Source organism: Dromiciops gliroides, chromosome 1 (genome assembly GCF_019393635.1).
Source record: "Dromiciops gliroides isolate mDroGli1 chromosome 1, mDroGli1.pri, whole genome shotgun sequence".
NCBI classification, from domain to species: Eukaryota; Metazoa; Chordata; class Mammalia; order Microbiotheria; family Microbiotheriidae; genus Dromiciops; species Dromiciops gliroides.
This window is the reverse complement of record NC_057861.1, coordinates 6,152,005-6,169,872: the sequence shown is the minus strand read 5'-3', so window position 1 is coordinate 6,169,872 and position 17,868 is coordinate 6,152,005. Positions and strand designations below refer to the sequence as shown.

The window sequence follows — 17,868 nt, the reverse complement described above, 5'->3', positions numbered from 1 at the left end:
ATCCCACTTCAGCTCTGGAGCTGATAATGGCTCCATAAATACCTTCGGGAGGCCTGGCTTTTTTCTCCTGAGCTGATTCCCTTCCCTCCTTTGTTCCCAGGCATCTCCATTTGTAAAACTGAGGGGGGAGGGGAATTAGATAATTAGATTCAACCCGCTGCTGAAGTCTGACTTTTGTTCTAAGGCTCCTCTTCCAGGGCCCCTCCCCCAGCTCTGCCAACTCCTGTTCTAAGGCCCCTCCCAGCTCTGCCATCCCCTGTTCTAAGGGTCCTCCCAGCCCTGCCATCCCCTGTTCTGAGGCCCCTCCCAGCTCTGCCATCCCCTGTTCTGAGGCCCCTCCCAGCTCTGCCATCCCCTGTTCTAAGGCCCTTCCCAGCCCTGCCATCTAATGAGTTTTTAAAAACTGGATGTTTTTCTTTCCATGCAAAAGTCGTTCATAAGTTGAGGGCATTTGACATCCTGTCTGCCCTCAACCTGGCCTGGTTCTGTGGAACAAAGCCCCCCTGGGAAGGAAAGCTTGGCCCCTTGGCCTCCCCCAAGGTAGAGAGGGTTGCTTTTCTGCCTCTCCTCCCTTAGGGTATACTCCTGCCTGGGAGATGGGCTGCTGTCCAAGGGCCCTCAGTTGAAAGCTGAGGGAGTGAATATTTAACACGTACCCACTGTATGCGGGGCGCTAGGGCTCCAGATGCAGCTTTAGGGAACTGACATGGGGGGGGGGGCCTGTGATTGAGCTCCCAGGTGAGGAAAGTCCTTCCATCAGTGCAGGAGTTGGCTCAAGCCCCAGGACTTGGCCCAAGATCACACTGCTGGTATGCAGGGCAGGGTGGAATTTCTCGTGGAATTTGAGTGGCCTTGGCTTCGAGGCCAGCTCTCCACCCACCACATCATGTTGCCTCTGTGTGCATGAAAGTCTATACATCACAGGTCATTTCTGAGGTAGGGGAGGGGAGGAGACACACACCTGGGGACCAGGAACAGCCTCGTGTAAGAGGTGACCTTGGGCTGAGCCCAGGGGAGCTGGGGACTGGAAGTGATAGAAGGGATAGAGGTGAGGCAGTGCATGCTGGGGCAGTCAAGGTGGCTGGAGCTTGACAGGAAGGCAGCAGAAGGGGGTGGACGACCAGTGGAGTCAGAGGTTGTCAGATGGGCTTGCCCAGTGCCCCCATTCTGCAGATGGGAAAACTGAGGTTTGGGGAAGCTTAAGTGGCTGAAGTCATACACACATACCTTGTAAGTGACTGAACAGGGATCTGAGCCCAGAACTCCGGTCTCTCCGGAGACTAGAACCAAGGAGGCCACTGATCTCTGTGAGGGCCCTCCCAGAGCTTCCCTAACAGTGTCCGCTCCTCAGGCTGGCGTTCAAGGGCCCTGGCACCTGAGGAGCCAGCCTCTTCTAAGTCTCCGGTTCCATCTCGTCCTGCCCCGCCCCCCCAGGCCAGGTCAGGGTCTTCCTCTCTCCCCTCAGGGGCCGACTGTGCTTCCATGAAGCCTTCCTCAGTCCCTCTGACTGGAAGCCAATCTTGCCTCCACGAATAACCAGGCACAGGCCTTACAATCAACAAAGCCCTGAGGAACATCCTTGGCCAAGAGGTCTTAGCGCCTGAGGCTAAATCGTGCCTCGGCCTCTTCCTGGCCCCATTTGTGCCTGGGGTTTTCTTGGCAAAGAGACTGGAGTGTTGGCCCAGGGTCACACAGCTAGGAAGGGCCTGAGGCCAGATTCGAACTCATCTTCCAGACTCCAGGCCCTGTGCTGCCTGCATCACCTTGCCGAGCCACTGGCCTGAGGCCTTGAGGTCCCCTCCCAGTCCCAAATCCATCATTCTGGGGAGAGTCCCTCGAAGTACAGCCGTGTGCCTTTGTTGCCCTAGATGTCAAACGCACTTTGGAGCTGCTGGAGAGCAGGAGGCCCTGCCTGGCTTCCTTCCCTTCACCAACCCGCAACACCCCCCCCCCCCTCTTTTCTCCTAGTGTTTTGCCTGAAATTCTCACTAGCATGGACTGGGGTGCTCACACCCAAGGGTTGTATCTCAACCTTAGGCTCTCAGCTGTTTGCCCCTTAAGTCTCCTCTAAAGAGGGCTCCTGGGCTTGTTTACCCTTGTTTCACCTCTGATCTTCAGGCTTAGCACAGAAATGTGCGCACAGTAGGTACTCACGGGCAAGGATCTATAGATAATGAATGTAATGGGGCAGCTAGGTGGTGCAGTGGTTAAAGCGACAGCCCTGGATTGCCCCGCAAAAAAAAAGAAGAAAGAAGATAATGAATGTATGAACCTTAGCCTGCGCCGTGTCTAGTCAGGAATGGTAGGGTCAGGGACTTAGAGCTTGAAGGGACCTTGGAGGTGTAGTCTGACCTGATTTCACAGATGAGGCTGAGGCCCAGGATGGGTAAGGGGAAGAGCTAGGGTTGGAACAAGTCCTGTGACCAGAGCCAGCTGTCAGTCAATAAACGTTTATTAAGCACCCACTGTGTGCCAGGGGGCAGCTAGGTGATGCAATGGATAGACTGCCAGGCCTAGAGCTGGGAAGACCCAATTTCCCAGAACCAAATGTGGCTGCAGACACTTACTAGTCGTGTGACCCTGGGAAAGTCACTTCACTCTGCCTTAGTTTCCTCATTTATAAAACAAACTGGAGAAGGAAATGATAGACCACTCCAGTATCTTTGCCAAGAAGACCCCAAATGGGGTCATGAAGAGTCGGGCACGACTGAAAAACGATTTAAGGACTGTGTGCCAGGCACCGAGCTAAGTGCTGGGGATATGAAAAGTGTGTTTCCATTGAAGCCTCTTGGGGTATGCACAGGAGACACCATCCAGGAGGGAGCCTCGGGCCTGCCCCAGCTGGGCCAAGGACATTTGGGATCATTTCCCATAATCCCCACCCAGGCAGGGGCCCCAGGGAAGCTGAGAGCTGCCTCCTCCTGCTCACGAGGCGCCCATGCAGGCTCTGCAACCCCAGTGCCTGGCATAGCGCCTAGCAGTAATAACGAAATCCTCAGAGATCAGGCCCAACAAAGATCCTCTTCTGCATAGAGTGTTGAGTGTCAGGAACTCCCCAGGGCATGACATTCAAGGGCCCATTTGTTGCCTTATTTCTATAGCACTCAAATACATTGAGCAGTAAGCATTTATTAAGCACCTATTGTATACCTGGCAGCTCACATTCTATCAGAGAAGAGGGTGTACCCTCATCTAGAGTTGAGGAAACTGACTCAGAGAGGTCTAGTGACTTACCTTGGTGTCAAGACAAAGGGTATAAACAGGAGGCCTCAGAGCAGGGACTGCAATCCAGGGCACAACCCACCATCCGAGGCTGCCTCTACTTCTTCAGCTCTGCAACTAGTCCCATCAAGCTCCTGGCTGACCTCCCATTGTTCCTGCTGGGTCCACCCTTTGCTTTTTGTGACCTTGAACCAGTCCCATCCCAGTTCTGAGCCTCAGTTTGCTCCTCTGTAAAATGAGAGGGTTGGACTGGAGGATCTCTAAGCTCAAAGACCCTCCAGCTCCTGGGCCCCCTTGCTAGCCCTGACGCTCTAGTCCGGCCTTAGCCAAGAACCCTCCTGTGCCTCCCTGTGTCCTGCCTGATCTCTTTCCCCCTCGGGGATCCTGAAGGCCTGGTCGGAATAGTCACCCTGGCGACTGACCCCAGGGCCACACTACCCAGCCTCCCCAACCCCTTTTAAAAATTTTTTTGGTGAGGCAATTGGGGTTAAGTGACTTGCCCAGGGTCACACAGCTAGTGTCAAGTGTCTGAGGTCAGATTTGAACTTGGGTCCTCCTGAATCCAGGCCGGGTGCTCTATCCACTGCGCCACCTAGCTGCCCCCTCCCCACCCCCTTTTACATCTCACACAGACAAAATGGGCATTGACACCAGTTTCCGGTTTATTCTGTTATCTGGGTATGGTTGGAAAACCTGAGAGTGTGGCAGGAAGTGGATCTGGGGTTGAAGGTCCAGGCCCCTATGTAGAGGCCCGTCCTGCTCAGGCTGGGGACCCAATCTGCTTCCCCCGCTTCCCCCCCACCACACACACAGACCTTGGTCCCATGACGTGTGGCTCGACCTGGCCCCCACCAACCCAGAGTGATGGGGAGCCCCACAGGCCCAGGGTAAGGGCACCGATGGCTTTGGGGGCCGTCCAGTGAGGCTGGACCCCGAGGCAGCTTTGGTGTGTGGAGTGGCGGGGTGGGGGCTGGGATCTCTCTCTCTCTCTCTCTCTCTCTCTCTCTCTGGGTCGCCTGAGCAAGGCCCAGCAAAAGAGAAGGGATTTGGTCCTGGAGAGCATCCCCGACCACCGCCTGGCATGGGGGTCCCCCAACTCCCTGGGGGGGTCCCCTGCCTCCTCCGCAGGGAGGCCTGTAGAGTGAAAGGCACGGGGTTATTGGTGGTTGTGGTAGATGGGGGTAGAGCCGGCAGTGAACACACACACACACACACACACACACACACACGACACAGACACAAGACATGGAACACACAAGCCAGACGAGACAGGAAACACAGAACATCTGTTTGGCACAAGTCACACTGGAATCATAAGACCTGGGGGAGCAGGGGGAGCTTGACGCTTCCCGGGATGTCTCTGAAGAAGGATGGGGCACGAGGGGAGAAGGAGAGGCAGGGCAGAGGCCAAAGGATCGGTGTATGAAGGCTGGCCCAGCCAAGTCTCTGCCTCCTGGGGAAGCCCGGGCTCACAGCCCCGGGTCGTCTGCCGGCCGCCGAGGAGCAGGGACGGGGCTCTGGGGACCAAGTTAAGTGTGGGTAGGACTCCTTGCACCCAGGGCCCGGCCCCTATACGACTCCGGCCTCTCATCTGCCCCAGGCCTGGCTGCCGGGCCTCAGGGCTGTCCAGCAGCTGCTGCAGTTCAGTCTGTCTTCCACACTTTGTTGAGAAACTTGACCACTTCGTCATAGATAATGAAGACAATGGCCACGTCCAGGCAGACCCGGCCCAGGCGGGGCACGGTGCCCTTGTAGAAGCTGGAAGCCAGGAGGCAGAGGGAAGACAGGTGAGGGTGAGGGCCTGCCTCCCTCCCAGCCTCCGGCCCCTCCCCCCTACCCTGAAGAGGGCCCCAACTCACGCCTTGAGCCCCTCATGCTTCATGATCTGGTAGCCACAGTCCCAGGTGCTCTTGTATTTATGAGCCTCCAAGCCCTGCAATGAGGAGGAAGAAGAAGGAGGCCTGAGAGACTGTGGAAGCCAGGACTTCTTTGGGATCTTGTTATTCTATTTTATGCATTTATCTTATTTTTGGAGGCAATCAGGGTTAAGTGACTTGCCCAAGGTCACACAGCTAGTAACTGTCTGAGGCTGGATTTTTTTTTTTTAGTGAGGCAATTGGGGTTAAGTGACTTGCCCAAGGTCACACAGCTAGTAAGTGTGAAGTGTCTGAGGTGAGATTTGAACTCAGGTCCTCCTGACTCCAGGGCCAGTGCTCTGTCCACTGCGCCACCTAGCTGCCCCTCGAGGCTGGATTTGAACTCAGATCCTCCTGACTCCAGGGGCAATGCTCTATCCACTGCACCACCAGCTGCCCCTATTTTATACTGCACTTGGCACAGCTCCTGGCATAGAAAGGGTGCTTGATTAGTGCTTAATGATTGAGAAGGCTTTGCCAGATGGCCACAGGGGTCTGTGACACCCACAAAGGCTCTCATCCTACCTCTCATCTTACAGAGGAAGAAAGTGAGGCCCAGAGAGATCACAGGACCAATGGGTATAGAGCCGGACAGGGCTTCAGTGGCCACTGAGGCTAACCCTCCTTTTACACATGCAGAAACTTTCCCAAGATCCCCCAGCTCGGGGTGGGGTGGGGTGGCAGGACTAAGATCAGAACCCAGGGCTTCTGCCTCCATGCTTTCCCAGAGCACAGAGAGGTGAGGAAGGCAAGGAACTGTGGAAGGATCCGCACTGACAGTCCCTCCATGCCTGCTGGGAGGCGGGAGGCAGCACCCCAGCCCATCTGCCCCATGACTGGCTGTGGGGGGTTGGGGCTTGTGCTGCTTCTCTGGGGGACTCCGTCTCCTCTCCTGTGAAATGAAGGCAAGCCTGCCCTCCCTCCCTCTCTGCACTGGCTCCATGCTGAGCCCAGGCTGTCTCTTGAATCTCTCCATCTGGCTACTTCTCTCCAGGCCCTTGGCCACCACCTCAGCCCCAACTCTACTAGACCAACCCAACTGGCCTCCCTGCCCCTCTCTGGGAACCTTCTCCCCTTGACAATCCTGATCTTCAATACAGCCTCCAGGGCCAACCTCCCCACTCCTCTGCTCCCAGAATTCTAGTGGGTCTTCACCTCCTCCACAATAAATTCTCAGCTTCTGACTTGGGCTTTCAAGGCTCCCCACAGCATGGTGGATGCGTACAGGGCCAAGCCACTCCCTTAGTCCTCTCCTCATTCTCAGCCAGCCTTGGCTTTCACGGCTGCCATTCCTGGAACCCACCCCTGCTGCCCACCCCGGCCCATGGGGGTGATCTGTTTAGAGTCAGGACCTTTTAGTCCCATCTCACAGGAAGAGAAGTGAGGCTCGAGGAGGGACCGGTCGAGCAGCCCTTACCTGCATCCTGGTCTTAATCACATCCAATGGCGTGTTTCCGAAGACGCTGGCAGCGCCAGCAATGGCTCCGAATGCCCCGGTCACTATAGGGTTCATGGGCTTGTTGGGGTCATCTCCTGTGGAGGACAAAGGGCCCCGCCTGAGCCCGGGAGCAGGGAGCCCGGGGGGGTGGGAAAGGGGGGGGTCTGGCAAGGTGAGGGTCCTTACCTCGGTACCAGTTCCGGAGGGAGGTCATGACGAAGAATCGGATTGCCTGGTTGGAGCCTTGTTTCAGCACAGTGGCAGTGAGGCCCTGGTAGGTGCCCCTCAAACCTGGTGGCACCCAAGGAAGGTCAAGCTCATTGGACACCCCCTCCTGGGGCTCTGTATTAGGCGGAGCCCCACCCCCACTGACCTCATTCCTGGTGGGGTCTGCCCCTGCCCCGCCTCACACCCCAGTGTGGCTCCAGCTTAAATGTCCTGGCCACTCTTTCATGCCCTCCTTGGAGCTCTACACCTCCACCTGACTCCCTGTTAATGATCCCCTACCTCCCCACCCCAGCTTCTTACTGTGCTCCCCCAGTAGCACCATGCAGAACTATCCAATGTTGGGGTCTCACCTACCCAGTTACCTGCCCCAACCTCTGCCCAGCAGAGCCGCCCACATGGTCGGCCAGTCCTTGCCCGCCCCAGGCCCCATCACTCACCTTGTTCCCGGACAATCTCCCTCACACCATGGAAAAAGCCACGGTACTTGGGACTGGCAGAACATTGGTCATGGATGAACTTCACCTGCAGGAGATGGAGAACAGAAGATGATGTTGTTGGGGCTGTCAGGGAGATGTCAAACTGAGGCCAGCGGTGTTTATGCCTGCCTCCCCTCGCCCACATGCCCAGCAATGCCATGGGAGAGAGAGAGAAAGAGAGAGAGCAAACCTAGCCCTGCCCTGGGGGGCGAAAGATGATAGAGGGAGAGGTGAAAGGTCAGCCAGGAGTAGACAAGGTGACCCCAGGCTCTGAAGGATAGTTAGGACTGGAAAAGGGAAAGGAAGGGAGGGGGGAGAGAGAGAGAGAGAGAGACTGTGTGAGAGAGAGAGACAGAAAGACAGGCAGATGAGAGACTAGGAGCAGGTCAGGAGAAAGATGACCCAGAGGTCAGGAGGACCCTCAGTTCTAACCCCTGTCCAGATCTGGCTCCTCTCTCCCAGGGCTGGGTAGGCCTGGGGTTCCTTCTCCAAAGCTGTTTGCACTTCCTCAGTCCCAGGGGGCCTGCCTCTCAAAAGGAGCTGGGAAGACTTGAACCCAAGGGGAAAGCCGTAATGGTGGAATCAGGTGCAGGGAGGCCACCCAGTCCCTGGCAGTGCGGGCCCCACCTTGATGGTCTCCATGGGGCACACGACCACCACAGCCTCAGCCACGCCGGCCCCCAGCCCGCAGAGCAGCCCTCGGGTGCTGTCCAGCCGTCCCTGGGCATCCCGCATGTGGTTACTGAGAAATTCGAACATCCCAAACCTGGGGGCAGGGGGATTAGGAATTAGAGTAATTAGAGGCCAAGGCTCCCACGTCCCCAGCAGCCCCCTGCCACCAGCAATGCCAGCTCCCAGTTTTTGAGCGCCTGAAAGTTTACAAAGACCTTATTTCCCATTACTCTGGAAAGGGAAGCTGGCACCCAAAGCAGCCCCATGTGACCATAAGGAAACTGAGGCTGTGGCCTGGGACATGAGATGGCCCAGCGAGGCTCAAAGGGCGTGGCTTTGGATCCCAGCTCCCACCCATTCTGCCTGCGTGACCCCGAGAACACCGGCTCCTCTCTGAGCCCTGGCTCCCCCATCCTGCACAATGGGGCAGACACAGGCAGGCGTCCCAGCATCCCCCTCTCTCAGCCTCGGGCTCACCTGACGGCTGCCTTGGGAATGGAGCCGTAGAGAAGAGAGCTGAGGCCCCGGTAGAGGCCCAGGACCCCATGGCTGCGCACGGTCTGCTTCACACAGTCCCCTGGGGAGGAAAGCACAGAGTGGTCAGCTGGGCAAAGGCACAGAGGCCGGACCTATCCGTGTCCTCCGGTCGCCAGCCCCATCTGGGCGATGGGGACAGTAGCATTCCCAAGCTCCTTGCCGTGCCCATCCACCATCAGATCCTTGGTGATGCAACTTCCTGCCCCCGTCCTCCCCCACACTCCTAGTCCTGAGCCTGGCACTCAGTGACAGGTCTGGGCTCCAGGCTGCCTCCTGGTTCACAGAATCCTTGAGCCAGAACCTCATTGATAACCAGCCCCACCCCCACATTTTATAGTTAAGGAAACTGAGGCCCATGGACTTGCCCCTGCCAATATTTGAACCCAAGTCCTCAGACTCCAGAGTCAGTGTTCTTTCCACTCCCTTCTCCAATCTAATCTGCAGACAGCTGCCAAACAGGTGTTTCTAAAGCACTTGCCCCCCTGGGGCTCAGGGGGCATCAATGCCTCTAGTGCCAGTCTATCAAGCCTGGCTCCATCCTCTGCCTTTCCCTGATTGCCCCTTGCCCCGGGGGTGATACCCCAGGCTCCCCCTACATGTACCCCCTCATCCCACAGACTGGGAGTGCCCCAAGGACAAGGCCTAGCACAGTTGGTCTCTTTATGCCCAGTGCCCAGCCCTGTGCCCACCACTCCCTGGCCCCATCTTCTGGCTATCCCAGTGTTCCCTTGTTCCGGTTCCCTCCCCTCAGCTATGTCCCTGGGACACAGTGCCACCCCACCCCCCAGCAGAGATTCTGGGCCTCTTGTCTCTCCCCTTACCCACTCTCCTTGTTTCTGTCCTACTAATGTCCCCTAACCTGGCTCCCTTCCACCCCATCTCAAAGGTCCTTCCCCTCCCCGAGATCCCTGTTATCACTTCTCTACCCTTGCTCCCCAGGGCCACCTCTGATTGCTTAGCTCCCTGCCCTGGTGCCCCCTCACACCCTACAGCTCAGCTCCCTGCCAAGTACCCCCCTCATGCCCAGCTCCCTGCCCTGGTGCCCCCTCATGCCCAGCCCCCTGCCCTGGTGCACCCTCATACCTCAGTACCCCCTCATGCCCAGCCCCCTGCCCTGGTGCCCCCTCATACCCAGCCCCCTTGCCTGCCCTCACCAATGCCTCGGTAGCGAGGGGGGTTGGCTTTCTCATCCAGCTGCAGCTGAGTCTTCACATATTCAGTGGGGAAGGTAATGCAGATCTCGATGCCTCCGGCCAAGCCGCCTGGAATGGGGGGCACAGGAGTTTGGGGGAGCCCCCCTCAGGGTTCCCGCTCTGCTCTGGCCCCCGGCTGTGCTGCTCCAGGCTGGGAGGGGGCGCTGGGCTTCTGCACCCCTCCCCCCCAGGCCTGGGTGCTGGGGTCCTTAGGTGACCCTCAGGGATGCAGGGGAAGCCCCTTCCCTGCTTTGGGCTGGGCTCCCTCCTCTCCAGGAGGGGGTGGGGCTGGATGAGGCCTCAGAAGTAACCTGACAGGCCAGGCCAGACCAGGCCAAGCCAGCAGTGCTCCTTCTACCTGCCCCCCTCCAGCCCCCCCCAAAAGAGGGCCTAGTGAGAGGAGGGGGGAAGACCAGGCCCCCACTAGCTCTGGGAGGGCTCAAGACAGATCCAAACTCCCTCCCCGCCCACAATCAGTGGATAGGGCAGAGGGGGATGGGAGGGGGGGCTTAGGCCCTGATCCCCAGGGACACACCCCCTCCTCCTGGGAATCTTCCAAGCCCCTCCTCCCCAGCCTGGGGAAACGTGACTCAGCAAGGAGGTGGGGAGAGCTGGCGGGGAGCCATCCAACGGGTCCTAGACTTTGGAGTGAGAGATTTCAAGATCAACCCTCTCATTCTACAGGGGGGAAACGGAGGCCCAGAGAGGGCAAGGGACCGGCCCAAGGCACCACGGGCAGAAAGACAGAACCCTGATTAAGCACTCCACAGGTGCCCAGTCTCGGGACCTCCCAGAGAGCCCCTCCCCATTCCCTAAATGCATGACTTAGGACTCCCTAGTTCAGCTCCCTGCTGGGGGGGGGGTGTCAAGGTGTTGGTCTCTGGAACCCGGAGTCCAGTTCCAGAGTAGACTGCCTCAGTTTCCCCCTCACCTGAGGCTTGGCCTGGATCCAATTCTCTTGGGGGGAGGGAAAGGAGGAGGGGAAACCTTAGCCAGGACTTTACCCCTGTAAGTGCCTGAACCTGGACCAAGTTGGGGCACAGCCCAAGCCCCTTTCACCAGAGGCCCCAGGACACCTCCTTCAGAAGGAACCCAGGGGCCCAGATTCAAAGCCAAGTCCCTCCCCTCCACTCCTAGAATTTCAGTGAGGAAAATGGGAGGGATGAATGAAAGGCACCTAACAGACTTGTCAGTCACGTGACCCAGCTCTGGGGCTAGGAGTTCCAAGGCCACTCTTCATTTTACAGATAAGCAAACTGAGGCTTAGGGAGGGCAAAGAGCAGGACCAAGGCAACACTGGGAGTGAGGAAGGTCCCTTCAGCAGCGGGACTCGAAACCAGCTTCTGAGACTTCAGTTCAAACTCTGCCCCTCCTCATTCTAGCGGTCCAGGCCCCTCGTTTTACAGGGAAGGAAACTGAGGCCGGGACAAGGCAAGTCCCTTGCCCTGGGTCTAAGAGGCATAGCCAGGCTTGGAACTGCAGGCTACTGGACCCCCACCCCCTGCACCAGAAGCTGGGGAGGAGCAGGGCGCCCCAAGACAAGACCTGACACAGGCAACTGCAGCTGACCACGGAAACAAAGCCCCTTCCCCATGCAATCCCCCCGCCCCGCGCCCGGAGGCCAGTGTCCCCCAGGACTACGTCAGGCAGGGCAGGGGCCCCAGGGAGCCCCGGAGGCAGGAGGCAGGAGTGCAGGGCTTCGTGGAGCCAAGCGCCCGGCCCCTTCCCCAGCCAATCCTAGGGACCCCACCCCCCCACCCGGGGAAGCCAGTGCCCCCCAGGTCCAGGTAAGGCCGGGCAGGAGTCGAGGGGGGCCCCGCGGGAAGGAGGCCCCCCATCTCGTTGGGGAGGAGGTTTGGATGCACAGGAGAACTTCCGGGGTGTGGGGGGGGGAAACCTCTCCCTCCAGGCCCTAGCTCCGCCCCCCGGGAAGAAGGGGCCCCGGAAGGGGCCGGAGGCAGGGGGCTGGCGGCGATGGCGGCGGGGTGCTCACCTGCCAGGATGGCCTTCCCGGGGTGCGTGAGCTTGGCTTTGCCGGCCGGGGCGGCGGCGGCCAGCGAGCGGCCGGGGGCCGGGGCGGGGGCCGTGCTCATAATCACGGAGGGGGCTCCGGACTGCCTCTTGGCTCGGCGTTCTGTGCTCTCCGGGCCCGCGGCTGGCAGACAGGCCGACTGGACCGAGCAGGGGCGGCGGCAGCGGCGGCTTCTGGGGGGCGGGGGGCCGGGTCTCGGCGTCAGGGCCTAGCTCCGCCCCCTCCCGCCCCCCGCCTGAGGTCGGACGGCTCCGGCTCCACCCCGCCGCCTGACCCAGGCTCCTCCCCGGCCCGCCCTCCGGCCCCGGGTCCGAGGCCCGCCCCCACGCCCAGGAGGATCTTCTGGGCGCTTCGCCGAGTGGGGAGCCCGGGCCGCTGGCGGCGGAGGATGCTGCGCCACCCCAGCACCGCTTTGCCTCTCATTTTCTGCTGTTAGCTGAGCCCCCACTTCTCCCCGCCCCTCAGGGCCCCCAGCCCGCTCCGTGATCCTCCCCAGGCCGACGGAAGACCAAGGTTTCAGGGTCAGGGCTGCCACATAGTAGCAATTTGTGTAACCGGAGACAAGTTCCTTTCCCTCGAGGCCTCAGTTTCCCCATCTGTCTAAGCTGGGCCTCGAATACATGCTCCTTAAGTTCCATCCAAGCTCTGACAGCGTCTGCTCTTTAGGGCCCTCCCAGCTCCGACATTACATGTTCTCAGTTCCTCCCAGCTCAGTCTCTTTTCTAGCTCCGATATTTTCTGTTCTGAGGCCCCTCTGAACTCGACACCCCAGGGTATATGTTCCTTTCCTTTGGGCTCCTCAGGAGAGGCTGTGTTGGGGACCAAGGCAGGAGGGCAGCGGTGCGGGGTGTGTGCCACCATCTAGGCACAAGGCGGGGGGGGATCCCTTTTCTAGACTTGCCTTCAGGGCGGTCTCTGGGCTTTCTCCAGCCTCAGATGCTGTCTGACCCCGTCCCCATTTCTGTGACTCATGGAGTCCAGGCCTTTGCTAGGATCCCTTCCAAAGACTTTCTCCTTTATTTGGGCTCTGAGGTGACCCACACAGCTCTCTCTCTCTCCGCTGGCCCCGCCTTTCTGCCCAGATCCCTACGCTGCCCCTTCTCTGGTTCTTATCTTCCTCGGGCTCCCTCCCTCCTGCTGGATCCCTGCTGTGTTCTCACCAAGGCTTCCCTTCCATGTCCCAGAATCCCAGAGGTCCCTGAGGCCTCGGAGGGACATCCAAGGCCATCGTGTACCTGAACTCGAATTCCCAAGGATTTCTGCCCAACCGGGGACCTCCTTCGGTGCTCTCCCCTCTCTGGTGCAGGGCCATGTAGGGCTTCCCTGCCTGCTCTCCATCTCCCCCTGCACCTTTCACCCACTGTCTCAGGCCCCACTTTCTAGGCCGAGCTGTCTTCCAGGTGACTGGCCTTTAATTGCTTGAAGACAACGATAAAGTCCTCCCTAAACAACCTTTTCCCCTCCTTCTTGCTGGACATATTTGACTACTTCCAGCCCTCGTGGGAGATGCTGCGTTTCTGGCCTGGGCAGGTTAGACCCATCCTTAGGCAGACTGAGGGCCTCCCGCTCGAGGGCTCACCAGGGGATATTACCCCCACTCGACATGGCCTCAGCTCCAGAGAAAGGCAGCCACCGCCACACCCCATCACCTCCAGTCTCTCACCTCTCCGAGCCATTGCTCACACAGCTGCCAAATGGATACATCCAAGCTCCAGGTCTGACCATGTCAGCCCAGGACAAGAAGCAGGAGGGGCTTCCTGTCATCCCAAGGATCAAATACAAAACCTTCTGTTTAGCATTTAAACCACCTCACTGTCACACAGGGCCACGCACCCTCAGTTCCAGCCCCGCAGGCCTCTTTGCTGTTTATACCTATATTACTGTTCACCTCCTCCCTCCGAGCGTTTGCACAGGCTGGTACCTATGCCTGCCGTGCCCTCTTTCCTCATCTCTTCCTCTGAGACCCCTCAGCCTCTATAACATTTAGCTCGGCTGCCACCTCCCACTGGAAACCTCTCTGGACCTAGCATCTAGGGCCCTCTCTGTGCCAATTACATTGTATCTCCTTAGGGTACACATTGTATCTATACATCTGCAGACTTGTTTCCCTCTACAACCTAAACTCTCTGAGGATCGACACTGTTTTCTGCGTCCCCAATGCTTGCAGCTGTGTGCCAGTCAGGCTCCCAGGGTCTCCTGGCTTTGAAGGCCCTTTCAGGCTTTCTCCAGACCACATGACTCCTCCTGAGCTCACCCAGTGTCCAGAGAGGGGCAGCACACAGTACTTGGGGTTAGGAAGACCGGAGTTCAAATTCTGCCTCAGACACTTAGTAGCTGTGTGACCGTGGCTATGGTACGTCCTGTCTCAGTTTCTTCATGAGTAAAATGGGGGCAACAGAAGCCCCTACTTCACAGAGTTCAGATGAGATAATACATGTGAAGAGCTAAGAGAGCTGCTAAGGTCTGGTGGTTGGCTGGTTAGCTTGCAAATCAGTCACACCCAAGGAGGAGGGAATGTTCTTGGTTGGCTCAGCCCCCTGGGCCGGAGCATGTCTGAGGGCCAAGCTCTCTTCTGTCTCAGAAGCCAATGGTCTGAAAAACTGGGGTCCAGCTCTCCTGCCAGGCTGGTCTGCTGCATGTCTATGTGTGTGACTGCATGTGTGACCATGCACACTTGTGTTGGGTGGGCATGTGAGGGTGAATGAATCTTTTTTTTTTTTTAGTGAGGCAATTGGGGTTAAGTGACTTGCCCAGGGTCACACAGCTAGTAAGTGTTAAGTATCTGAGGCCGGATTTGAACTCAGGTACTCCTGAATCCAGGGCCGGTGTTCTATCCACTGCGCCACCTAGCTGCCCCGAGGGTGAATGAATCTTAAAGGAATTATCTGCTGCATGGCTCTGTGTGTGTGCAAGGGGACATGTACATGTGTGTTGGGTTGTGCACATGAGTATGAGCGTGAATCTCAAAGGAATTATCCACTGCATGGCTCTGCATGCACGCATGCATGTGTGAATGTGCATCTTGCAGGAATTACCCATGGCACAGCTGTGTGTGTGTGTGTGTGTTTGTGTGTGCACATGCATGCGTGCACGTCCCTGTGTGCCTGGAAAGGGTCATTGCATTTCCACACCAGCTCCCAGGCCAGTCAGGGCCCAGCCAGTCCCTCTGGCCTCCTCTCAGTACAACTCAATTCAATCCAACATTCAGGATCAGAGAATTTGGCATTTGAAGCTGGCCTGATTTCCTCGTTTGTTTGTTTTTTACTGGCAAGGAAAGTGAGGCTCAGGGTAGAGGAGTCACTTGCCAAACACATCAGATGAGGAGTAACAGAGACCAAATTTGAACCCAGGCCTTTTGACTTTCAATCTAATGGCTGGGAGGGGACCCAGGGTCTGCTGCCTGATGAGTTTGTCTGTATTCCCTAATGGATGCACATCAAATTCACCAGAGTTCAAGTCTGGGTCACCATAGGGCATACTTACCAGAAGAGCTGTGTGACCTTGGGTAAGTAACTTACTGTCTCTGAAGTTCAGTTTTCTAACTTTTAAAATGAGTCTAGGCTATCAGTCCCCTTTCCCCATGGTCTCATACGGGGGCCCAGAGGCAGGAATGGGAACTTTTAGTCCCCATGCCAGCTGGGGCCAACATTCTCCTGAAGCAGGCCTGGCAGCCAGCAGGAGGACCAAGGATCCTTCAGTCCAACCTCTTCATTTGACAGGTGGAGGTGGGTGAGGCATGTAGGAAGTAGTTCCAGTACAGTGCCCGGTGTGGAGGTGGGCACTGCTTGCCCTTCAGGAGGGCTCACGCGGGCACTGTACCATAGCCGGCTGTGGCCCTCCCCCTCCTGGCTCCCTCCACCCAGACAAAGGTCAGATGGGCTGTCCTTTCTCTTATGCAAGACATGGATCGATGTTTTCCTAAGGGCAAGCAGAGCCTGCCCTTGGCTTGGTTTTTGGTGTTTGTGGCACTTTCAAAGGAGCCGGAAGAAATCAAATGTTGTTTTCTGAGGCTCTGTAAGTAGCAGCAGGCAGGATCTGAACACAGAGCTCTCTCCCCTAGGTTAGGTTGCTTCTCACACAGCAGGCTTCCTCCAGAGGCCACAGAGGAAGCCTGCAGGAATGTCAGCTGTGTTCCAGAGCCCTCAGGCCCAGGAGCACATGGTGAGTAGGGGAGCTGCCTCCCAGGCTGCCCCATCTGCTGATGCCCAGATGAGAGACACGGCAGAACATGTGAAGGAAGTCTCTTTGTGGGATACTTGGAATGACCAAGAATCCATTAAGAATCTGTCCCTCAAGGGAATGCACTGGGGGAGGGGGAAGGGCAGAGGTGAAATCCTACATGAAAGAAACAGGAAAAGGCTTATGGAGTGGGGGAAGAGATGGGAGAGGAGCAGGGCAGTAAATGAATTTTACACTCATCAGAAAAGACTCAAAGACCTTAAACTCACCAGAGCTGCCTCAAGGAGGGACTAACACACACTCCCCCAATTGGGTGGAGTAATCTATTTAATCTGGGCAGTAAATGAGCCTAACACTCATCAGAATTGGCTCAAAGACCTCATTCTCATTAGAATTGGCTCAAGGAGGGAATAATGTACACACTCAATTGCAGGGAGTAATCTCTCTAACCCTGAAGGAAAATAGGAGGGGAAGGGGATAAAGAGAGAGGGGCAAAAGAAGGAAGGACAGAGTGGGGGAGGGGACAGAGAGAAGCAAATCCCTTTTGAAGAGTGACAGGATGAAAAAGATGGATAATAGAATAAATATCATGGGGAAGGGAATAGGATGGAAGGGAAAGAGTTAACAATAGTAATCATGAAAAAGAGAAAAGGGGGAAAATTGTACAAAAAATATTTATAACAACTCTTGGTGGAGGCTAGGAATTGAGCATCAAGGGAATGTCCATCAATTGAGGAATGATGGAAAAAGCTGTGCTATATGATTGTAGTGAAATGGTCTTGTGCTACAGGAAATGACAAACAGGATGATTCCTGAAAAACCCGGAAAGACTAATGAACATCGATGTATAGTGAAGTGAGCCGAGATGGGAGAACATTGTGCATAGTGACAGCAGTATTGTTCAAGAAGCAAATGTGAATGACTTAACTACTCTCAGCAGTGCAATGATCCAAGACAATCCCAAGGAACTAATGAGGGAGCTTACTCTGCACCCCCATAGAGAGAACTGATAAAAAAACAACACTTGTGGATTGTACATGTATAACCTGGTTGCAATCTTGTGGAGGGGAGAGGAAAGGGAGGGAGGGAGGGAGAAAAATTTGGAACTCTAAATCTTATGAAAATGAATGTTGAAAACTACCCTTATGTGTAACTGGAAAGAATAAAATAAATGTTTGTTGCTTAAAAAAAAAAAAGAGGGACCCTGGGTCTTCTCCCCACTAGAACCATGAGACCTCATGAAAATAGACCTCAATTTTTGGTCTGCCTTGGATCTTACTTTCCATTTTGGGTGAAGGGATAAGAGACTCTGAGCTTCGGAGTTTCAAAAGGCCAGGAGGGGGGCAGCTAGGTGGCGCAGTGGATAGAGCACCGGCCCTGGAGTCAGGAGTACCTGAGTTCAAATCCGGCCTCAGACACTTAACACTTACTAGCTGTGTGACCCTGGGCAAGTCACTTAACCCCAATTGCCTCACTAAAAAAAAAAAAAAAGGCCAGGAGACAAAGCCTTCAGGATGCAGGTTGTCTGAGTCCATGACTCCTTGTTCAGCCAGCCCAGCGTCAATGTCTGAGAGTAAAGTGAGTAAAGCATAACCTTTGGAACCTGCCCAATGATCGCCTGGATCCCAGCAGGGCCCAGAGGCCAGGAGAGAAGAGCCATCCCCCATCCCTGCCCCCTTCTGGGCACAGGGGGACCTTCACATCTCCCCCCTATTTATCCTCCGTTCTTGAGGGATGGCCCTCTGGGAAGACAAAAGGAAGGTGAAGGCGCTACCCTCCTAGAAGCTTGTTTGTCTTGAGTGGACACTCCCCAAAGGCCCAAGGTGTTTCCTGGCTGACATACCCGCTCACTCATGCCGCTCTCCCTGAGTGCATCTGGGTAGGGTAGCTAGTCTAGGCCCTGGGGCTGGCTGGGAGAGAGTTCTCTGCCAGGCTTGAGCCCTTGAGGGCCCCAAGAAGTGGGATGGTGAAGGCC

The 17,868-nt window shown here is 56.6% G+C and overlaps 1 protein-coding gene across 1 annotated transcript; it reads right to left on the bottom strand.

The window, feature by feature from the left end:
- Positions 1-3,862: 3,862 nt before the first annotated feature.
- SLC25A1 (solute carrier family 25 member 1) lies at positions 3,863-11,887 on the bottom strand. The gene is made up of 9 exons (XM_043999231.1): positions 11,676-11,887; positions 9,644-9,751; positions 8,430-8,529; positions 7,908-8,046; positions 7,242-7,326; positions 6,763-6,867; positions 6,556-6,671; positions 5,082-5,155; positions 3,863-4,980 (listed from the first exon to the last, which is right to left on the bottom strand). Exons 1-9 carry the CDS (start codon positions 11,773-11,775, stop codon positions 4,866-4,868), a joined length of 942 nt encoding a protein of 313 aa, XP_043855166.1. The 5' UTR covers positions 11,776-11,887; the 3' UTR covers positions 3,863-4,865.
- Positions 11,888-17,868: the final 5,981 nt, after the last annotated feature.